The following is a 20,215-nucleotide window of genomic DNA, read 5'->3' on the forward strand; positions in this document are numbered from 1 at the left end:
TGTGTGTGTGTGTGTGGTGGTTATGAAGAAAGAAGAAGGGTATAGGGGAGGAAAGGGGATAAGGATAGACCAAAAGGTATGTGTATGGGGGTTTGGGAAGGAAAAAAAATCCACAAGTCATCTTTAAAGGGGTAGAATTAAATCTGTTACCCCAAATATTACTGTGTATAACTTTAGTTGAATGTTGTACTGAGTTAGCAGCAATGAAGCAAGTTTGGAGTTTAGGTAATACTTTTTCTTGGCTAACGTAAAGTGGTTGTTAAGCCACTATAGTATAAACATACAAAAACAAATGGTAATGCTAGCGCACAGGATGTGTGTGTTAAAAACATGCACTAGATGAGTGATGGGTTAAAAGAGTCCATGGCGGAAGAGATGGGAAACAAAACATCCATGGAGAAGGAATAAAAAGTCTTAATGATGGTGTTGCATAATTCTCGAGTGGGAGACCAGCACTAAGGGTGAAAGCTTTTCTCTGGAGTGAAGCCAACTCTGAGATGCAATTTGAAAACGAAAAACAGAAAAGCGCCTCTAAGTGCAATATTTATTACAATGGCAAGTAACATATGAACACTCGCATCATGTAAAGAATAAGCTCATCTAGGGAAAGATAACCCACGGGTGCAGTCCACAATGCCTCTAGTCCAGGGATGTATCCATGGCGCAACAATCGCTGTGAAGCAGAAAGATGGTGTTTGTCAAATTCTCCAACCCGTCAGAAGCTCCAACCACTTAACTTACGCTTTCTTTAAACCAGCAGTAATTGGAGTTTTTGAGGAATTGGTGGTTGGACACAACACTGGCAACCGAATAGATTACGGTCCAGGATAATATGAGTGGAGATTCTTACTCCGCTCTGATACTAATCAACAAAATGGCCACCTCTGGCGGCAATAACTTTGTCCAAGTTAGCCGCTGTGCTGTCAAAACAGCTCAGTCTTCCTGTACCGCACTCTATCCGGTTGTCTGTGTTGTGTCCAACCACCAATTTGTCAAAATATCCAATTACTAAGTGACACGGTTTGAGTTTCTGATGGGTTGGAGAAATTGACAGAACACCGGCAAATGCTGTGTTGTTCCGGGTTGGCTGGAATTAACCAGCTTGGAGCGCAGCACACATAGGCGTGTGACATCACGGGGGGAAAGGAGAACCACAATGCATTTCAGAGCATGCAGCCAACCCGGAACACCACAGCATTTGCCGGCGTCTTTCTGCTTCACCGCGATTGTCACTGCATGGATACATCCCGGACTTGAGGCATTGTGGACTGCACTCGCGGGTTTCCTTCCCCTAGATGAGCTTCTCATCCTTTACCTGATTTGAGTGGTCATATGTTACTTGCTATTGTATAACAAATATTGCACTTTTCTGTTTTTCCTTTTCATAGAATAAACATACAATCCTCTCTGTCAAATAACATTATGTGCCCCAGTGTCTGTGCTATATAAAAAAAATGTAAATTTCTACCTTATATCAGAGTGTCACGTGACTCCTCTGCTCTCTCCTCTCCCAGGCTGACAGCTATAGTAGGAGGGGCCAAGAACTCCTGCTGATGTGAGCCGGGGAAGAGAGAGAATAGAGAGCCGAGCGGTCACATGAGTGCCAGGAGACGCTCTGACATAAGGCAGAAATTGACATCTTTTTTATACAGCACAGACACTGGGACACAATGTTATTTAACAGAGGGGATGACATGCTTATACTATAGTTATGATGGTAGCAGGGGGGGGGGTGGCTGGGGAGTGGACATAGCTGACAGGCAGGGAGGGAAGGAAGCGGGGAGAGGACGGGGGACAGCAGACAAAAGAACTGCAGATGACGGAAGCGTGAAAACTGACCACAGTGTCAGGGCTCAACAGCCATGATAAACCGTGGTCAGTTTATAGGGGGAGAGCAGAACCAGGCAGAAGCAGCCAGGTTTTGTAGGTTATACAGGGGACCAAATTACACAGCACAACCACTGAGAAATGGAGAACAGGGATGCACCGGACTTCTGCTGTCACCAAGTGTGAACCAAGCCTTAGGCCCCTTTCACACTGGGGCGGTGCGGACGTCGGCGGTAAAGTGGCTCTAAATATGCGGCCGCTAGCGGGGCAGTTTTAACCCGCGGCCGAAAAAGGGTTAATTTGGCCGAAAAAGGGTTAAAACCTCCCGCAAAGCGCCACTGCAGCAGCGCTTTGCCTGCGGTATGGGTAGGAGCAGTTTAGGAGTGGTGAATACACCGCTCCTCCTCCGCTCCAAAGATGCGGCTAGCAGGACTTTTTTCACCATCCTGCTAGCAAACCACTCCAGTGTGAAAGCCCTCCAGGTTTCACACTGGAGTGAAAGGGGCCAGATTTTTTCAGGCACTATACAGGCGCTATTTTTAGTAGGGGCCCTAAAGTAGATTTAAACAGAAACCACTAGCACCTCATATTAACTTCGACAGTACTTTCTGTTATGTGGTGACAAATAAATTCCAATTTTGCTCCTGCATTTTCATTTTGTCACACGTACTCCTAGTTCCAACTACAAGCCAATGAGATTGTGCAGGCATGATACATCATTGTTGTTATCAGTAGACCAGTCTGGAGGAATTTTGTACAGCTGATGCTGGAGCAAGTGCATGTAGACAGGAAATAGCTGAAAGGGCAAGAGAAGATTAGCAGCAGAGAGATGCCAAAAAGTAAAAAAAAAATAACAGTATTTTAAAAATATGTGGCAGTTGTTTATGATGCACAACTCATCTATTTAGAGTTTAGATCTCCATTAAGTTATCCTGTTGCTGTCGCAGGGTCTTCCACAACTTGCCCCAGTTGGATGTGCTCCAGTACCACCAAACGTTCAGCTCTGTGGAACAGCACAGATGAATGCAATCACTAAGGTTCTGCCTGAAGTCACAAGATTACTTCAAGAGGAGCTGCCCAATGCATTACACCCTGTGGCCACACAAGCAGGAACTATAGGTAAGTGTAAAGCCCCATACACACTATCAGATTTTCTGCTGGCTTTTACCTTCAGATTTACCAAAACCATGTAGTACAAGGGCCTGCCTGATTGCATACAAATTGAAACTCCTAAGGTTTGACCTCATATTATATGGTTTTGGTAAATCTGAAGACAAAAATCAGCAGAAAATCTGATAGTGTGTATGGGGCTTAAGATCCCGTATCAAGTATCTTGATATAGCATGAGTTCCCTGATATATCAAGATTAGAGGGCAGCCTGGGCTTTCTTCAATCTCATCTCTAGCCAGTTTCCAAATGGGTACTTGCAGCTCATTGGAGTAAACAAGTGAGATGAGTTTGGAGGACACCAAATATCTAATTATATTATATGCACTCTACTATATTGGATGTAACGAGTTTCTCTCTTTTATAGAGATCTCAGTAAAGTCTTCCAGTTTTGGTATAACAAGTACATGTCGCCCAACACAGACCTTAGGATCATTTCCTAGTAAACTGAAGACAGAACTAGTAACAGATCCCACAACCATGAGCACCATCAGAAACCAGCTTTTTCAAGGTACTGTCTCATCATGGATTTTTGAATTATTCAGTAAGAAAACAGAAAATTGTATCAAACACTTACTGTAATTTTTCTTTCCTGAGGCCAATCCATGGCAGCATACTTATAATGTTGGCCCTGTCTAAACCCACAGGACCAGTTTAACACCTTCCTATCTGGCCTATAGTAAAAAAAATGGCCGGGCGGGAGCATGCTGCTCTGGGAGGACGTCATATGACATCCTCCCAGAACACGTATCTTGCAGGGCCGTGCAGTCGCACGATAGGTCACCGGCTGTGTCCACCAGACATGATCATTCGTCTTCTTTCAGGAAGCCGCCATCAGTGCACCTTTGTCTCTAAACATATGACACTGCTGCTGTGTTGCCCATTTGAGCCCGAAAGTGAGGCGACAGCACAGTAGTTAGCAACCATGAACAAATTCACTTAGCAGATAAAGCACTTAGGGACTAGCTGAGTAGGTCCTATGATCAAAAATAAATAAATAAATATATATATATATATATATATATATATATATATATATATATATATATATATATATATATCCCCAAGTGCAGTAGTCCAGAAACCAACTCATTAATGTTAAAACTAAAAGCCTCTTATTAAAAAAAATTACATAGTATGGCTGTGCACTAATGATAATGATGACAGAATAATAGCCCAACTTGTATGCTCGAGTGGCCCGCTTGTGCTGGTGGCAGTGTGCGGCAAGCCAAACGATGGTAAATGTGGCTTAGCAGAAACTGTATGTCCAATGATGAGGTATGCCCATGTATCCACTACAAGGACATCACTATACGGTGGAAGCCAAAGCTGTGCAAGCCAGAAGTGGCACACCAGATGTGACTTCATGAGAGGACCGGAAAACCCAAAACCAAGCCGCTACGCAGAAGAAGCAGAGCGGCTGAGAGGCATGAAGCGCAAGCAAAATCATGTGTAAGGCCATATCAATGACCAAATCATGACCAGGTCATGGAAATGGCCTAACACATGCCCTTGCTTGCGCTTCATGCCTCTCAGCCTCTTTACTTGTTACAGGTAGCGGGTTGGGTTTCGTGTCCTCCGGGCTCCGGCACACTAGTGAAGTCAGATCTGGTGCACCACTTCTGGCTTGCATGGCTCTGGCTTCCGCCATGTAGAGACATCCTTTTAGTTCATACATGGGCATGCCACATAGCCTTGCCTTATCAACTGGATACAGGCTCTGCTATTTCACCATCTTTTGGCTTGCTGCACAAGGCCATCCCTGCCAGCACAAGTGGGCCGCTCAGGCATGTAAGCATACAAGTTGGGCTATTATTCTGTCATCATTACTGCACAGCCATTATGGAACATATTTATATAGGTTTGCAGCACTTGTGTTGCTTATTGCTTAGCGTGTGTTGTTCTCAAGCCATACAACTTCCTCAATTAACTCTTTTATGTACTGGTTCTAGAATTAACAACATTTCGTTTTTACATTAATGCGTCGGTTCCTGGACTACTGCACTTGGGTATAAATATATTGAATATGGGAGCCATTGGCTCCTGCTGCTGTCAATCAAATCCAGTGACACAGGGGGCAGGGCTGAGTCCCGTTGTTTGTGTCAATAGATGCAGCAGTGGAATTCGGGATCAAAGTTGCACAGGTGACCCCAGAGAAAGCAGCTTTCCATTTGGGGCACCTGATGAAGAGGAGTGGCTGGTGGGGGACCCCAGAAGAGGAGGATCGGGGCTGCTCTGTGCAAAACGATTGTGAAGTGTAGGCATGTTTGTTATTTTTTTGGAAAAAAAACAAACAAGGGTTTGCAACCCCTTTACCTCCTCTGCAGGGCTGCATCCTTGACATTGTGCCTAGAGTTTGCTTGCATAAGTGGCTGGAGAACTCGGTTAGACACTAAATAACTACTTGCCCATCAAGGGCCATGACTTGCTGGCTCACAGAGTCCTTTGCCCTTAGAGAGGTCTCAGAGGCAATATCCACAGACATGTTAGTCTGGTAATAGGTTTGTGGTGCAGGCACACTGCTCAGAAGAGGAAGCAAAGAGCTATTCAAGCAAGAGACAGATCAACAGATAGACGGTGTGCCAGTAAATGCATAACAGAATGAACTCCCAGGAACTAAAAATTGTCCTCCCTCCCAAAAGAACCTAAAGCAGGCCCTTCAGGAACAATGCTAATGTGTCCCCCTACCCCCCTACAAAAATGGCAAAGCTAATACCTCTGGGTTTTTTTTTTGGAAATATGCTGTGCTAAGTGACACACACACCGCGCCCCAGCAAACTCGCACCAGTACTCAAGGAAGCAACAGGAAGAGGCAAAAAATTACCAACGGAAAAAAAAAACCTGCAGTCTAATTAAGAAAAGACATACACAATTTAAGCCCCAGGAATAATGGGAAGGGAGAGTGAAAGGATAGCATAAAATAAGAGCTGACCAAAGGCCCAGAAACATGCAGCACAGACTCCAGCATCCAAACACCAGCTCAGGTGCACCACAGAAGGTTTTGACACTTCTGGTTAGAGAACCGCCAGCCTCAAAATACCACCAGAAGGGGCTCCCCATCTTGTTGGTGCATTTAGCATCCTAAGATGTGGGACTCCGCCTGGGAGAGACTGAACCCAGGTGGACTCCGAATCAGTCAGCAGGTAGGTACTTATTGCAACATCATGTCCTTACGGATCTTGAGGACAAAAAGGAGAATGGGCCAGTCTCTCTCTTTACTTACAGATTTAAACTGGTCTTTGTCGGTGGAGGGGGGGGGGGGGTGTTGGGGGGGTTATCATAAGCCATGTTGGCTTCAGGAAAACCTATTTTTGCAAGTATGAGTTAAAAATTCTAGCTTTTTTATTTTTTTATTTCTGTCTGTGACCCCAATGAGAAGATTTTCCCCTACTTCCTTTGACACCAATAAAAGAAATGGGGGAATGTGGGCATAACCGAGACAAGAATGCACAGACAGCAATATAAAAATTGTCCAAGGGTCAAATTTTCATCTTTTGTTACAAATGGGTTTTTGTCTGTGCCCTTATTGAAGAAATTTTACATTATTCCTGTCTTGACAGGAAATGAGGGGACACAGACGGCAATAAAACAACAACAGATGTACTTGCATTTTCTGCATTGTATTGTTTAGTGAATGGTAATTATTTGTTGTGGGTTGTACGGAATTCAACTATAATCATTTACACAAAATATGGTAAATAAAGGGAAATCTTTGTTAAAGCTATAAAAGGGTGAACAGAGAGCTGAATAGGTTAAAAGGCAAGGCACAGACTAAACCAGTGAATCCAGCACATTTACAAGCATTCAACCCTAAACTACATATTTAACCGATTCCCCTCTGTAGCTATTTTTTTTATTTTTCACACATCTGTTTTTTCTGCATTTTTGGTTAGAAAAATATTTAAAACCTGCAGAACATGATATACCTTCTGAAAGCAGAAGGCCTGTAGGAAAAAGAGAAAGTAAATAGATTTTTTTGCACAATATTTGGGCAACTGGTTATTAAATCTATATTCTGGAAAAAAATACATTACAATTCATTTTAGTACACATAAACACTGTATAAGCCCTGATTTTTTGTACAGAATAAAAGATGAGCTTGTGTGCGAGTGAATAGATGACGGCTCTGAACCACTTCTGCTGAGGGGATTGGGGACAGGATGAGAAGGGAGATGCTGGTGGAGGGGGGCAGCAGCTGTGATTCAAGTAATTGGATAGCTCTACAGCCACCCAGATCACTTTTACAGTAAAGAACTGAGCCAGCTGAATAAAAACAGAAACAAACTCACGGCTGCTACTTCATCTATGAGCTTGTTAAATCTCTTTAACCTTTGAAGGTACCGGACACGTCAAAAGAGCTGAACTAGTTAAACATATAACAAAGTATTCGTTTATCCACACAATTATCTAGCTTTGAATCAGGGACTTCAATCAGTGCTGATAGTTAAAGTGGATGTAAACCCGATTCATGAAATTTGAGCTGGGCACATATATCTGCAGTGTTTTGTTATCTCTCTTCAAAGCACTATGTCCTGTAGCTGTCTCCTGCTCAGTTCTTCTGTAATCAGCCTGATAACTCCTGACACAATCTCCATCACATATGATAAAAGCAGTTTGAGTTTTGTGTTGGGAAGGATGCTATAAATAGATTAGCACAGTGCTGAGCGATTCAATGATCAGCTCTGAAAGTTTCTACCTATGAGGAGAGGGGGGGGGTGTGCTTTTCCTTCAAGCAGCTGTCTTGGCTGTTTGCCCAGGCTTCACTGCAGTGCTGAACCAGAAAAGAAAATCTCCTAACACGTTTGAAACTTTCTAAACAGTATATAAAATGTAAAAGACAGCAGATATACATGTAAAACTTATGTAGAGAGATGAGATTTGTTTAATCTCTGTGTATCATCTGAGGCCGTTCCCTTCACTGGGTATATATGAGGGTTTACATCCACTTTAATGCTTGCTTCTTGCCCAGTCGGTACACAATGGTGATCACTGCTCACTTTTTTTCCATTGAGCTCTGTTGTTGTCCTCAAAAGCCACATATATGGACAAGTGAAATCACTTCCATTTTCTGCCAAAATCATTTACTTTCTAACTAGCCTTTTTTCAGACTAGATAGGCAAGTTCATTAGCATTAAAATAGCCATAGTAACGCTTATCCTGTAATGTCATTTTTTTGCAGCTTTCGTTCAATAAAGATGCCAAGTTACAGTTAGAGGAAGAACATAAAAATATATGTATATTATTGACAGATGTTTGTAGACATCTAAGCATCACACCTTTTATAAACTTGTTGAACTTCAAAGCAATGGGCATTAACAAGGAGTTGGTCCACTCTTTGCTGCTATAACAGTGTTCACTGTTATAGCAAGACTGGGAAGACTTTCCTCAAGATTTTGTATGTCTCTGTGTAAATTGCAATTTGTGATGGTACCGGATGTTGGATGAGAAAACCTGCCTTGCAACTGGCATGCAATTGCATCCCAAGGATGTTCAGTAGGGTTAAAGGATTTGTTCAACTTTTAATGACATTTGCAAAAAATCCTCTATGCATAAGCCTCATTATTATGCAGTCCTCTGTTTTGTAAAATAGTGCTTACTTTTCAAATTGGTTTTCCATTTGGCTCCCCTCTCCATCCTGCCTAAGATGCGCAGGTCCCACACCTCAAGAACAAGCATTTGGCTTTGTTCCATAGATCATTTTTTTCCTGGGGAAGCGGTGTCAGCTGAATGACAAGCCAAAGACATTTAGGACATGTTTTAGCACATTCATTGGTTACCTGCTATTTGGGATAGATGGTTGCCCCTAAATGCAATCCGACTGCATCAAGGGCAAGACATTTGACCCAGACTGGGGGTACCCACTGGATGTGCAGACAGCCCTGGCTTCTTTCAGGCTGTCATTCAGTTGTACAGGCTGAGCAGCTGCCAGTGATTTGAACACCTGAGATCCTGGCCACAGGTATTCACAGTATACTTGCCACACCAAAGCCATTTAGTAAGTATAAATGAGGCTGGGTAATAGCCAACCTTATACCCCTTTCACACTAGGGCCGCCAGTTTTTAGCCGATAGCAGGTTGCTTTTAACCCCCGCTAGCAGCCGATGAAGGGTTAAAAACTCCCATGTTGCTGCACTTCCAAGGCACTTTTCAGGCACTTCAGAAGCGCTGCCCATTCATTGTAATGGGCAGGGGCGTTTTGAGAGTTCTGTATACAGCGCTTCCAAACAGCCCCAAAGATTCTGCTTCATACCTCCCAACTTTTTGAGATGGGAATGAGGGATACCTACTAGCAAAAGCCTGTAGACATAGGACAGGCTGCCTGCCACACCCCCTTAAAGGAGAATTAACAAATATAAATAACCAATCATTAACATTAATAACATAAATTAGACCAGACTATTTAAAGAGAAAAGGCTGCAAGGTCCTAATAGGCATAAAAACCCAGGACAGTACCTGCTTGTCGCTTCACCGGCCTCCAGCCGCAAAAAAAAACTCAGACAACTAGCAGTTACACATCCACCACCTGGGAGCTGTACCTCAGACGTGTCATTACACCATACCTTTTGGTGCCCATATAACCTAAAAAAGGACCTTGCACCCTGCCACCACCACACAAACCTGACACCTTAGGTTTGTGCAGACCTCCACATCCACAGTGCCCTCTGAATACCATCTTCCAGGCCAAGACACCACATATTGATACCCATGGCATTCACATGAACGCCGTCTCCCCGTAAATATCTCCAGGGTTCTGACTCTAGCTCCCGGTGCCTAACGGATAAACCCCATTCTGCATAAAAAAACAGGCCACCTCTTGGTTAGCTTTCACCCTGGCTCTGTTAAGTCCGGAAACTGACCTGGCCACCCGTGTGCGTGCCACCATCTCGGACCAGACGATCAAAAAAAAAAATAATCACATTTTATATCCTGTATTAGATCTCTTCCACTCCTAAGACCCAAATCATTGCTCCCAGCATGTATAACAAGCACATCCGGTGCTCTGTCAAACTGAGCATAATGCTCAACTTCAGGTACCACTTTGCTCCACAAGAGGCCTGGCACCACAATCCAGCGAATGACAGCCTCCTCCCTGGGAATGCCTAATTGACATCCATCAGGCCAAACATCAGCTCTCCTCGCACCCCAGTGGACATATGAGTGGCCCATGATCCAAATCAAACACGAGCCCTCACCTGGAAAGAAAAAGGATGACAAAAACAAAGGCACACACATACCTAAAGCTATACCCAATATATTAACCATACATACACAGAGAGAACAAACCAACATACAACCAACCATGACAGTTATAATAAATTAGGACGAACTTACAGACGATAAAGCAGAGATTCCCACCTGCCAATATGTCGCAAGACCCCTTTGCTCAAACCCCATTGCGCAGCCTCTGTAGCAGCCCCAATGCGGAAAGAATGCGATGCAAAGTCCAATGGACAAAAACTCAACAACTTCAAACACCTGAGGAAAACCGCCATGAACGGGTACCGGGACAACGCAGAGCCATCCTCATGCAACAAAAATGGACCAATGCGCCCAGGGCGTAATGCTAGAAAATGTGAAACCACCAGTACCGGGCAAGCTGGTGAGCCAGAAACCTCAAACGGCTCTACCCTAACTCCCCAACCAGCTTGATCCATCTTGGATCTACGTATCCAAAATATCAACAAACTATCGCCACATTGCACATCAGCGGACTGCAACCCATCAGACCCCCATCTGGAAGAACATACCAATTCCCCAATGCGCATGGCGGCAAAAAATGCCAATGAAAAGGGAGCCTGAAATAACCAGGCCTCATAAGGCGAAGTACACACACTTGGCAAAACATGGAACAATGAACCCAATATCTAAAAGGAAACTGGCCACCTGCAGTCTGCCGGCCACCTGCCTCTACGGTAACCCTTAACTGCTTGCTTACCAAAAAAATCCTTGGTGCAATCCAAGCGACCCAATAACTTACAAACAAAAAGTCCAACTCTGCCAACTTGCTATTCAACACAGATGACAACACCCCTTTTTCCACGTTACAACCTAAAAAGTACAGTACCAGGAACCCATCGTCCCCCACAACTGCTTCCCCACCTAGGCTGTGTAGGAGTCCAAATCACTCCTCCCACACTTTTGAATACACTGACCAGGTAGCCGCACTCACCGACCTCTGAACCAGCTTTGCTGTTACTCCAAGGCAATCCGCCACAGCTGTCACAGACAAGGAACCCCCAATTGCACTGCTCCTGGAGCCAAAGAGCGAGACTTCTTCCACTAACCGAGAAAGGGCATAGGCCAATGAATTGCATGAAGTGCAACCCGCAACCCGGAACATGCACAGCATACACAAAAGCATTACAACGCAAACAAGTCAGCACCAAATGCCTCAACAAATGCACCGCTGGTGGCGAAGAAGCAAATACACTGTTAATCGCCTGCACAACTGCCATATTATCGCAGTTGAAACTGATCTTTTTGTTATGGAACTGCTCCCCCCATATTTCAGGGGCAAGTACAATTGGAAACAATTCCAACAATGGCAAGTTCTTGGTGAAACCTGCCTCCCTCCAAACTAATGGCCAGTGACCAGCACTCCACTGCCCCCCAAAGTATGCCCCTTACCCAGCTGATCCTGCGGCATCCGTGAAGAGCTCTAGACCAAACTGTACATTGCTTCCGACATCCATACCGACCTGCCGTTATATGACTCCAGGAAGAACTCCCATACCAGCAAATCCGCCTTGTGATCACGAGTAAGGCGAATGTGATGCCGTGGCGAACTAACCCCTGTGGTGGCAGCCTACCCATCGGCATGATCCGGCAGGTGTTACCCATAAAGTTCAGCTTACCTAGAAGCGACTGCAGCTGATGCAGGACCCTCTGTTTTGTTAGCTGCCAGCGGAATACCAAATCAATCTGCCATATGCTGCACTGTGCCCAACAAAACTCGACAGCGGTTGGAGCCAGCTGGTCCAATGCACAAAAAGTCATCCAAATAGTGAATGACCGACAGAATCCCAGACACTTCCCGAACCACCCATTCAAAAAATGAACTAAAACGTTTCGAACAATGAACATGAAATAGATCACCCCATCGGCAAACAATGATCAATGAAATAGCCGCCCTCCCACCGACAACCCAACAAGTGAAAACTGTCAGGATGCACTGGCAACAATCGAAAAGCGGATTTAATATCCGTTTTTGCCAATAACGTCCCACGGCCATAGAAACAAACCCAATGAACCGCCGCATCAAAAGAGGTGTACGAGACGGAACACAGGCCAGGATCGATAAATTCATTCACCGAACCCCCTTTTGGATACGATAAATGATGAATCAACCAAAACTTGTTGGGTGTCAGGGCTGGCTTAGCCCTTCCTTCTCTGGGCTGGCTGCTCAGCTGTCGGCTAATTGCCAGCTTTCATCTCTCTCCACAGTTAACCAGCTATTCCCGATCCTGCTCGTCTGACCTGCCTGAGATTTGTTGCAGTTATGTGTGGTGGTTTATCTCAATGATATCCTCATATTTTCTAAGTCCCTGGAGAGCCATCACAAATATGTCTGTCGTGTGCTTCAGAAACTAAGAGAGAACAGTCTCTATTGTAAACTGGAGAAGTGCGAGTTCCATCGTGAACAAGTTATATTCCTGGGCTATGTCATTTCCACTGCTGTTTTTTCGATGGACCCAGAGAAACTTTCGGCAGTCTTAGCCCACGTACACACAGTCGGAGATTTTGCCAACCAAATCCGTCGGATTTTGCCCGTCGGATTTAGCCCGACGGATTGTGTCCGAAACTGTTGCATACACACGGTCGGGCCAAGTTGGCGAAAAATCCGATCTTTCAGAACGTGATGACGTAATTTCCTTACGATGGGACTACATTCAGGCTAGTAGCCAATAGCTTTGATGTAGGAATTTGATCTGAGCATGCGTGGCACTTGGTCCGATAAAAATGCTCTACACATGATCGGATTAGGTCCTTCCGGCCCAGTTGGTTGGGAAATCTTTCCAACATGTTGGAAAATTGGGTCGGACGGAGATTCGGACAGAATCAGTCCGATGCATACCACACACAGTCGGATTATCTGACGACACGGTCCGATAAGACTCATTCCGACAGATTCTCCGACCGTGTGTACAAGGGCTTACAGTGGCCTCGACCCATGGGTTTATGTCTTCTGCAGCATTTCCTGGGCTTTGCCAACTAATATCAGAAGTTTATTCATAACTTCTCGTCTCTGGTCAAGTCATTGACTGATATGACCAGAAAGTACGGTAACCCACAGAGTTGGTCTCTGGAGTCCATTAAGGCCTTTGAGACTCTCAAGGCTACCTTTGTTTCTGCTCCTGTGTTGGCACATCCTGATCCTACATTGCCTTTTATCCTAGAAGTTGATGCGTCTGAGACTGGAGTTGGCGCCCTTCTGTCTCAACATCCTATCTCTGAGAGCGCTATGCATCCATGTGGCTACTTTTCCAAGAAATTGTTACCTGCTGAGTGCAATTACGAGATTGGTGACAGAGAGCTGTTGGTGATAATTTTAGCCCTGAAAGAATAGAAACATCTCCTTGAAGGTACCACTGTGCCGGTTCTCATTCTTAATGACCATAAGAATCTCACATTCCTGTCTGAGGCTAAGCGCCTCTCTCCCAGAAGGGCGCGATGGGCTCTTTTCTTGTCGAGTTTTAATTGCAATGTCTCATTCTTACCTGGTACTAAGAATGTAAGGGCTGGTGCTTTGTCACGTCAATTTTCCTCCACTTCCAAGTCGGAGTCTGTTCCGGTTCCTGAGATTCCTCCTGATCGTATCTTGGCTACGGTTCGCATCAGTCTTACTTCTCCTTTGGGTGACAAAATTCTTGCTGCTCAGGTCCATGCTCCTCCTGAGAAACCTTGTGACCGCTGTTTTGCCCCAGACAGTCTCCGTGCCTCCGTGCTCCAGACTTACCATTCTCCCAAGGCAGCTGGCCATCCTGAGAAGAATCAACTCATTTGGGCCATTTCCCAACAATTCTGATGGCCTAGTCTACGGGCTGATGTAACTGCCTTCGTAGCTGCCTGTTCCGTGTGTGCTCAGAGTAAGATTCCACTACACCTTCCAGTAGGTCTCCTACAACCCATACCCAATGGAGAGAGGCCCTGGACCCTCCTGTCAATGGATTTCATTGTGGAGGTGCCCAACTCCCAAGCCAACACTGTTATCCTTATGGTGGTTGACCGGTTCTCAAAGATGTGTCATTGTATTCCACTTAAAGCGCGGTTCCACTGTAAAGTGGAACTTCCGCTCATTGGAACCCAGGGGTATCACATTTGCCACCTTTTAGGAGGGAGGGGGGTGCAGATACCTGTCTAAGACAGGTATTTGCACCCACTTCCGGGCATAGACTCCCACGGGAGTCGGCACCTTCTTACCAGGTTGGGGACGGGGTCTGGCTGTCATCTCGCAACTAGACATGTGCATTCGTTTTCGTCCGAATGCATTTTCGTCCGAATTTCAGCTATTTTCGTTTTCGTTTTGACAAACGATAACGAAAGCACAAAATCCGAAAAACGAAAGATCCGACATAAATAAATGCTTTATTTTCGTTTTCATTGTTACAACAGTTCGATATAGAATAGGAGATTCGACATGACTCTGAACAATCTGTGTCTATAGAACCTGTGTTCGAATGTGCCTAACCTTACCTCTATTAGTCCAAGATTATATAGAGAAAATATTCGACAGAGAAAAAAGATTTGACAGAGAAAAGATTCTGCAAGATACTGTCCTAAAAAGTGTTTGGGGACCCGGGTCCTGTCCCAGGGGACATGGATCAATGCAAAAAAAAGTTTTAAAAACGGACGTTTTTTCGGGAGCAGTGATTTTAATAATGATTAAAGTGAAACAATAAAAGTGTAATATTCCTTTAAATTTCGTAGGGGGGGGTTGTCTATAGTATGCCTGTGAAGGGGCGCATGTTTCCCGTGCTTAGAATTGTCCCTGCACAAAGTGTCATTTATGCAGGAAAAAAAGTCCTTTAAAATCACTCGCAGCTATAATGAATTGTCGGCTCCCGTAATACAGAGAACACTCATTGAAAGTCATTGATAAAAAAATAAATAAATAAAAAGCGTGGGGGTCCCCCAAATTCAATTACCAGGCCCTTCAGGTCTGGTATGGATATTAAGGGGAACCCTGCCTCAAATTTAAGAAAAAAATTGACGTGGGGTTCCCCCTAAATATCCATAACCAGACCCTTCAGGTGGAGAGATGACCGTCCGTCGCTGGATAGCAAGAGTGGATTACCGCCGCTGGAATCTTTTTTTTATTTTTTTATTTTTAATAAAGGAATTTTTCAAAAGTGTGTTTGTTTTATTTAACCATTTTTTACACTTTCTTTGTGAAATGGTAGGGGTACTTTTGTACCCCCTTACCATTTCAAACAGGGGGGGGCCGGGATCTGGGGGTCCCCCTTGTTAAAGGGGGCTTCCAGATTCTGATAAGCCCCCCCGCCCCGCAGACCTCCACAACCACCGGCCAGGGTTGTGGGGATGAGGCCCTTGTCTTCATCAACATGGGGACAAGGTGCTTTGAGGGGTCACAGACCCCCAAAGCATCCTCCCAATGTTGAGGGCATGTGGCCTGGTACGGTTCAGGAGGGAGGGGGGGCCGCTCTCTTGTCCCCCCCTCTTTTCCTGCGGCCTGCCAGGTTGCGTGCTCGGATAAAGGGTCTGGTATGGATTTTTAGGGGGAACCCCACGTCAAATTTTTTCTTAAATTTGAGGCAGGGTTCCCCTTAATATCCATACCAGACCTGAAGGGCCTGGTAATTGAATTTGGGGGACCCCCACGCTTTTTTTATTTATTTATTTATTTTTTTATCAATGACTTTCAATGAGTGTTCTCTGTATTACGGAGCCGACAATTCATAATAGCTGCGAGTGATTTTAAAGGACTTTTTTTCCTGCATAAATGACACTTTGTGCAGGGACAATTCTAAGCACGGGAAACATGCGCCCCTTCACAGGCATACTATAGACAACCCCCCCCCTACGAAATTTAAAGGAATATTACACTTTTATTGTTTCACTTTAATCATTATTAAAATCACTGCTCCCGAAAAAACGGCCGTTTTTAAAACTTTTTTTTGCATTGATCCATGTCCCCTGGGGCAGGACCCAGGTCCCCAAACACTTTTTAGGACAGTAACTTGCAAATTAGCCTTTAAAATGAGCACTTTAGATTTTGAACGTTGGAGTCCCATAGACTTTAATAGGGTTCTAAAGTATGCTATATACTAGCTCCGTCGAATCTTCTTTATACATTCGACAGACACCATAAGCCTTCAAAGACAGATTCGACCGTGATTCATGTGGATTTTCGGACGAATGCAATTTTTGAACGAAAAACGAAATAAATAAAAACGAATTTCGGGAGTAACTAAATAAATTAAGTTTTCAGACGAAAACGAAATTCCGAAACGAAATATTTTACTCTGCACATGTCTACTCGCAACCTCTGACTTTGTGTTCCCTCACTGAAGTTTGCACCTCGGTTTATTGGGCCTTTCCGTATCCTTTGCAGGATTAACCCAGTGGTTTATGCGTTGGACCTTCTTCCTAGTATGCGCATCTCAGATGTATTTCATGTCTCCTTATTGAAACCGTTGGTCTGCCACGTCCTCACCCTATACAGGTTGAGAATCATGAGGAGTATGAGGTACAATCCATTGTTGACTCCCTTAGGTTCCGTGGACGCATTCAGTACCTGGTGCATTGGAAAGGGTACGGTCCAGAGGAACGCTCCTGGGTTTCATCCTCAGACGTACATGCCCCTCGTCCCTCCTCCATAGACTTTTCCCCTCAAGCCCGGTGGCCCTCCGAGGGAGAGGGGTCATTGAGGAGGGGGCACTGCTTAGCCCTTCCTTCTGGGCTGGCTGCCTAGCTGTCGGCTTATTGCCAGCTCTCATCTCTCTCCACGGTTACCCAGCTGTTCCTGATCCTGTTCGTCTGACCTGCCTACTTAAAACTGTCCAGCTCACTTCATCTCTGCCTTCGCATTGGTCACATCACAAGACACCATCTCCTGCGTTCCTGTTTAAAGACTGGCTTTCTGACATCCCTTTTGGCTCCTTATCCTGCTTGCTGTTCCTCTACCTGGATCCCTGACTTCTGGCCTGGTTGATTTACCCGATTTGGTTACTGAACTCTGGCCTGGCTGACTACTCCATCTGGTTACTGGACTCTGGCTATGCTTGACTACGCTTACTCTATTTACCTTTTTATTTTTTATTAATAAACCAGTGTGATTTAATTGTACTTCTGTCTCGGTCTGATTCATGGTTTCTGACATTGGGTTTCTTCTTGAGTACATTCCCCAACGGAGAAACCACCAGATTTTCAAGCGGCACACACTCGAATGGACCGACCATCCGACCCAGCTCAACTTCTTTTTTTAACTTATCAGATACTACCCCCAGGTGAGCCCTCGTCAACCTCCAATTTTCCGCCAGCTGTGGGGGGCAAGGAATACTACAAGGAATCTGAAATCCCAAAGTCAGCAGGTCCTCCGCTTCATGGTTAGGATACCTACCTAGAAACGGACGCATCCTTGCTATGTTCTGGCTAATGCCCTTCTTTTGTACAATTGATTAAAGAAGTGGGAGCCCCCGCATCCAGAGCACCCGTGCCTAAATTTGCACGACGCTCCAAATTTGCATGTTCCCTCGTTGGAAGGCCCAACAACATCCCCTCTTCTTGTTGGCCGACTGTCCAGAGGAGGAAGATCCGCTGGCCCCTGATGGAAAAAACGACCTTCCAGCCCGTGCCAATGTCATGAGCCGCATCCAAAGACTGATGTCCTTGTGGTCCCAACGTAATAGCCACACTGCTTTGCGCCCCCGAAATTGCTCAAAATAACCCAGCCAAGCTAGTCCCCCGTAGACTCGATACGCTTCCTCTAGCGTGTCCAAATAACAGAAAAGGGCAGAACAGTTTTCAGGCGTCCGTTCCCCAATCACACTGGCCAAAATTGCAAAGGCCTGCAGCCAGTTGGTGAATGACCGGGCAATGAGTCTATGCCGCCTCTTCTCCTCATCCTCCTTTTTGCTGTAATCCAACTTACCTCTATCCAAGTTAAACTTCTCTAGCGGGAGCAGGGAAAAAATTTCTACATACTCGCCCTTCCCAAACTTTTCACGCACTTCCGGCTTGAGATGAGCTCCTAGCGGTCCCTTTAAACAAACATACTTCACACTTGGCTGAAACCACCAAGCGTACACGGTCCACCTCCTTGTCCTGCACCTTACCTTGTCCGTCGTCCGCTCTGGCACTGCTTACAGTCGCCAGGGCCAGGCCAATGGCCAGAGCAGGGGTGACGGTCGCCAAAGGGGAAACCGTTACTGGCCCAGCCATCACTAGACTCACGGTCGCAGAAGGACCCATGTCCCCCCCAGGTGGAACCCACGCTGACGTGGGGGTCCCTGCCCTAGCATACGAATCAATGCGCCTCAATACATCCCGCAAGCCAGATAAAAGCCACACCAACTCCTGGGCCCCCGAAAAATATCTGTGCTACCTGCATACAAACCCCCCTAACAACAGACACACACAGAAGATGACACAGAAGTAAGACAAACAGGCCGCTTACCAGGCTGCCGCGGACCACCACCGGCCGTCACCAGGATCTTCAACGCTGCCTGGTCTTCCAGCCACTCTCCTCTTCCAGCTCCCCTTCAGATAAGAAAGCGTCTTGCTGGGGCCCACTGGGTGATGTCATCTGTAGCCTGTAGACCAGACGGCCCAGGCCGCTCATCATCACTGACCCATCGAACCATCACCCCCACAGAGAAGGATGAAGCCGCTCTCATGGCACCGCTATCCCCTTCCTTCCCTCTCCCTGTGTTCCTGTACACACTGTGGTGCAGTCATCTGCTGGGGGACCCCAGCCTCGCCGGGTCCCGCAGTCTACACTCTCCTATGCCGAGCCACCCGGGTGGCCGTGTAGCCACTCACGGGCGCTGCCATTGCCGCCGGAGAATCAGCAGGGGGTCGGGCTGGAGTGACTCGTGCTGTAGCCCCACACCCCTCAGGTCTCACCGTGGAAGGGGATTCCTCCCGGGCCCCACAGGCACCATAGCCTGCCGGCGCTTGTGTGCTGGGACCGGAGGGTCCCTAGACATGGACTTCATGGGGCTCCTGGTGCGGCGCTGGACCCTGGGAGCTGAGTCAGGGCCTCCGAGCAGGTGTCGGGGAGGGGGGGGCAGGAGTGGAACCTCCGCCCTGGCTCCCAGCAGCACCCCACTGACCTGTCATGTCATGCCATGCACAGCGGCGGCTGCCCGCAGCTGGGCCATCGATGTCTGCCATGAGGCACGGAAAGTTGCTAAGTATGGAGTATAAGTTGTAGTGAAGTTGCTCACTTTCACTTTCTTTTCCTGACTGAAGCCCTCCCCTTCCTATACAACTAAAAATGTATTCTCCTCCCAGCTCAAAACCTGCCCCCTACAACTACTGAGCTATCCTGTGGCATTAAACTAGGTCCTAACAAGCCCCTTTTAACCCCTGTCATGTGCATTCTTTCATTTACTCCAGGACTTTCTTTTTTAAAACAATCTTCTGAGCTGGCCAGGATCAGCTCTTGAAGGAGTCTATTCCACATTTTAACAGCTTATTACTGTGAAGAAGCCTTTCCGTATTCAAAGGTTAAAACTCTTTTCCTCCAGATGTAAAATGTACATTATGTAACACGTAATTGTGACCCATTCAACTGAATGGGGCTGCATAGAAGCTGTATGTAATGCACGCAGTTGCGGCATGGTGGTGTGGGTGTTTTACGGATTCAAATACATAGTGAGGAAAGGACATAATAGATTCTCACCACAAACCGCTCTTCAGAGGGCATCACAATTGTAAACAAGTCCTTACTGTGCAACCTGAGTAGGTGCAAAGGGCAAACATGTAATAAATTCCTTATGTCACAGTTAAAAGCTGTGAGTGCACTGGGTGCTGCTACCTATGTGAGTAAGAGAGTCCTGGACAAACATATGGGAGCAGTGGTAGCAATAAGCAAGTCCTGGACAAACATGTAGGAGCAATGGTAGAGAGAGGACATGCCAGTCTGTGAAAGTAGATGAGCAGTGACCAGGCTCAGCATCATACGTTTGTGTGCCTGTGTGTTTGCAGAGCAAAAAAAGGTGCCAAACGAGTGCATCTGGGGAGTGGGCATAGAGGC

General features: G+C 45.9%; 1 protein-coding gene across 2 annotated transcripts in view; it reads left to right on the forward strand.

The window, feature by feature from the left end:
• The window catches only part of TRIM65 (tripartite motif containing 65), an 86,983-nt gene that overhangs the window by 62,466 nt on the left and 4,302 nt on the right, over nt 1–20,215 (forward strand). For both annotated transcript variants that reach the window (XM_077459372.1, XM_077459371.1), the window contains 2 exons: nt 2,775–2,946; nt 3,362–3,505. In XM_077459372.1, the coding sequence (XP_077315498.1) occupies nt 2,775–2,946; nt 3,362–3,505 (316 nt within the window). The remainder of the gene's footprint in view (nt 1–2,774; nt 2,947–3,361; nt 3,506–20,215) is intronic.

Source organism: Lithobates pipiens, unplaced genomic scaffold, assembly GCF_037356315.1.
Source record: "Lithobates pipiens isolate NorthernLeopardFrog02 unplaced genomic scaffold, aLitPip1_a1.2 Scaffold_28, whole genome shotgun sequence".
Classification (NCBI taxonomy): domain Eukaryota; kingdom Metazoa; phylum Chordata; class Amphibia; order Anura; family Ranidae; genus Lithobates; species Lithobates pipiens.